Below are 3,270 nucleotides of genomic sequence, written 5' to 3'. Positions count from 1 at the left end.
GAGCTGACTCTGCGTGCTTGCTCCCAAGCAGACAACAAACAAACTGTGTGTATTCCCACCCGTAAAGTAACGCGGACAGGAAGGAACACACAGCCTAAACGCTGCCTGCCCTCGCCTTAGGTGTCCGGTTTTGTCTTGAGATTTCGTGACAGACAACACTAAATAAAACATGACGTCTCGCCCATCCATTGGACTGATTACACACGTGATTCAGAGCCGGTCATGCTGAAGGGCGTTCCCAAAGCGTCCTCCGACGCAGCTCGAGTTCCTGAAGAGGAACTGGAAAATTTCCAAACATTTTCAACCATATTATTCATTCATGCCCCAGTGGGAAACCCAGCACCCTGAGAAACCATTATGTGTGCAGCTAGTTAGCACGGGAAAAGCATTTGGAACACAGACATGACAGCTACGATACTCAAAGCTATGACATTATCAGACTTATCCAAATAATTGTTTTCTTTTTAATTCAATTTTGCTTAAATTTAATGGTACAGTGTGGTGCATCAAAACATGACCCATGATTCAAATCCAGGTCACCCACATTTAAGAGCATGTTTGCTAGCAGCTCATCTCCAACACTTACAAATCTGAATGGCAATAATAATGAAATAAATGCAAAATGCTAATAATACATATTGAAATGACATCTAAAATATTTAAACAAACTGCCACTTTATTGATATGTGGGGCTGAATCAATATTACACTAAATGTTTCAGTATAAACCTATAGTGCATTTGAACCTATATTGAAATTTACAGCATATTGTAACAGTAAGTTTGTTAGAATAGTAAATAAAAATACAACTATCAAGTGTTATTTTTTTCATTATTATTTACTATTTCTATGAATTTTACAGTATGCACAAGATTACACATACAGCACAAGCATTGCTTAATGTGCTGATTAGTGTGGGAGTTCACAATGGAGGCTGATTTATCAACAGCACTGACCTTAAAAATGTCCAAAAACCAGCTAAACAAAAAGGTTCTGTGGCCCTTTTTCAATTATAAGGCTGTGAATTATCACACAGCACACTATGATCATGTTCACTTGAATGGCAACATAATTGCAATTACAGTGTTCAACCGTGGATGAAGATCATATAGTCTGCATCGCATAGTTACAGTAACTCTCTTAAAGCATGGGAAAACGTTGAAATACCCATCATTTTTGTTAGTGTGTTAAGTGTGCACACTTGAGTGTATAAACACGTGAGTATGCACGTGCAATTGAGTCACACATTGTGTGTCAGAGCATAAGCATAGATGTGCATGTTTGTGTCTCTCCGTGTGAGTGTGTATTTAGTGCTCACCGTGGTCTCGTCTTCATGGAGCACCTGGTCGTATCCACTCAGAGCCACACAGAAGATAATGGCGGTCACATCCTCAAAGCAGTGGATCCATTTCTTCCTCTCCGACCTCTGACCTCCCACATCAAACAGCCTGAGTGGACACAACTCAACATGAGTTCACCACACAATAATGCACTCCATCACACAAGCAATATACACTACCGTTCAAAAGTTTGGGGTCAGTACAATTTTAATACTTTTATTCAGCAAGGACACATTAAATTGATTTATAATGTTATAAAAGATTTCAAATAAACGCTGTTCTTTTGAACTTTCTATTCATCAAAGAATCCTGAAAAAACTATCACAGTTTCCACAAAAACATTAAGCAGCACAAATGTTTTCATTAAAAAAAAAATGCTTCCAGAGCAAAACAGCATATTAGAATGCTTTCTGAAGGATTACATGACACTGAAGACTTAAATAATGGCTGCTGAAAATTCAACTGCAATCTTTGATAATGTAAATGCAGACTTTCAAGACTTATATGACTACACTTACATGAGACTATTATATGACTATGACTATTTTTCCTCAATATTATTAGCGGATATGTCATTCAGATGGTAGCTGTCCACTGAGGCCCTGCCCTTTTCTGCGGAAATGCTAGCTTCTGCCGTATCAGTATGGTGAGATTCTAAATCTGTCTTCAGAATAATGGAGGCAGATCTGTCTGTCTAACCCACATCAACACTTTTATTTTAGTCTTCTGTTTTCATGTGCTATCAGCTGAGAGAGTGAAAAAAAACCTGTGAATGAGGAGATGATATGAAGTGAGATGATGTCGGTGTTTGGAGATATTCATCTGTGTTCATCTTGGTCTATAACCACTCCAGTTGTAATGTGAGTTAAAAACACTTTTTGCTACATATAGCAGATCAGACTTTTTTCATCTGAAACGTGGCCTGATTATGAATCAGGAACGAGTGAAAATAATAACTGTAGTACTCTAACAGCCGGCGCAAGGCTCTGAATTACACACTGTACATTCAGATGAATAAATTCTGTGCCAATCAGTCTCACCTGAAGTGCAGGTTCTTGAAGGTGAAGTGGGTTTCTACAATCCCGGTGGTCTTCACTCGAGTTCGCAGAATGTCCTGCTCTGTGGGCTGGTAGTCTGCAGCACCAATCCGATCTAAACTGTCTAAGTAACTGGAGGAAGAAAGAAGGAATGTCCATTAGGACCCACAGTTTTCCACAGAATCTCAGCAACTGTCATTCACAGTAAGTAGAAAAGTCTCTTTGCAGATACTAGTAGCTTTTCAACCAAGGAAATCCATGCGTTGTTGTTTTTATTTCTTAATACATAAAAACATCACAAATCAATCTCTTAAAGGGGTGGTTCATTGCGATTTCACTTTTTTAATGTTAGTTAGTGTGTAATGTTGCTGTTTGAGCATAAACAATATCTGCAAAGTTACGAAGCTGAAAGTTCAATGCAAACGATTCTGTCTTCTAACGATTCTAATGGATTCACAAGTTTCAAAATCAATGTTCTAAATCAGCAGTTTTTAATACTGTTCCTCGCTTCCCCCTGCTCTGCATCTCTCTCTCTCTCTCTCTCTCATTCAGCTCAGTTCCAACAATGAACTTCCAATTATACACTTATTTTCACATAGCTATGAGAAGCGTTAAACATGGCTCGTGCAGTTGCCGTACTGAATTAAAGCTTTAATGCTTTAATCAGAATAAAACTGTATATTAAAAGCTAACATAAGCAGTAGCATTTACAAATAACAGCGTATCTAAAAGTATGAGACAACAACAAACAAAAAACATGGGCCTACCATTAAAAGCCAAGCTTGCACAGGTTCTGCACGATCCTCTTCAATAATATCCTCTGCTTCTCAATCGGGCTCAAACTGATAAGCGACATTAACGATGCAGTTGTTTACACTACAACTGGAGCACATG

General features: G+C 38.4%; 1 protein-coding gene across 2 annotated transcripts in view; it reads right to left on the bottom strand.

Annotated features, from left to right (window-relative positions):
* The window catches only part of LOC107715208 (guanine nucleotide-binding protein G(o) subunit alpha-like), an 89,734-nt gene that overhangs the window by 13,725 nt on the left and 72,739 nt on the right, over nt 1-3,270 (bottom strand). For both annotated transcript variants that reach the window (XM_016521268.1, XM_016521267.1), the window contains exons 3-4: nt 2,380-2,508; nt 1,318-1,447 (exon numbers count right to left, since the gene is read on the bottom strand). In XM_016521268.1, coding sequence (XP_016376754.1) covers nt 1,318-1,447; nt 2,380-2,508 — 259 coding nt within the window. The remainder of the gene's footprint in view (nt 1-1,317; nt 1,448-2,379; nt 2,509-3,270) is intronic.

The sequence above is a fragment of the Sinocyclocheilus rhinocerous genome, unplaced genomic scaffold, assembly GCF_001515625.1.
Source record: "Sinocyclocheilus rhinocerous isolate Xijiao unplaced genomic scaffold, SAMN03320098_v1.1 scaffold659, whole genome shotgun sequence".
Classification (NCBI taxonomy): Eukaryota; Metazoa; Chordata; class Actinopteri; order Cypriniformes; family Cyprinidae; genus Sinocyclocheilus; species Sinocyclocheilus rhinocerous.
Note: the sequence above shows the minus strand (reverse complement) of the source record. Positions and strands in the feature narration are given on the sequence as shown.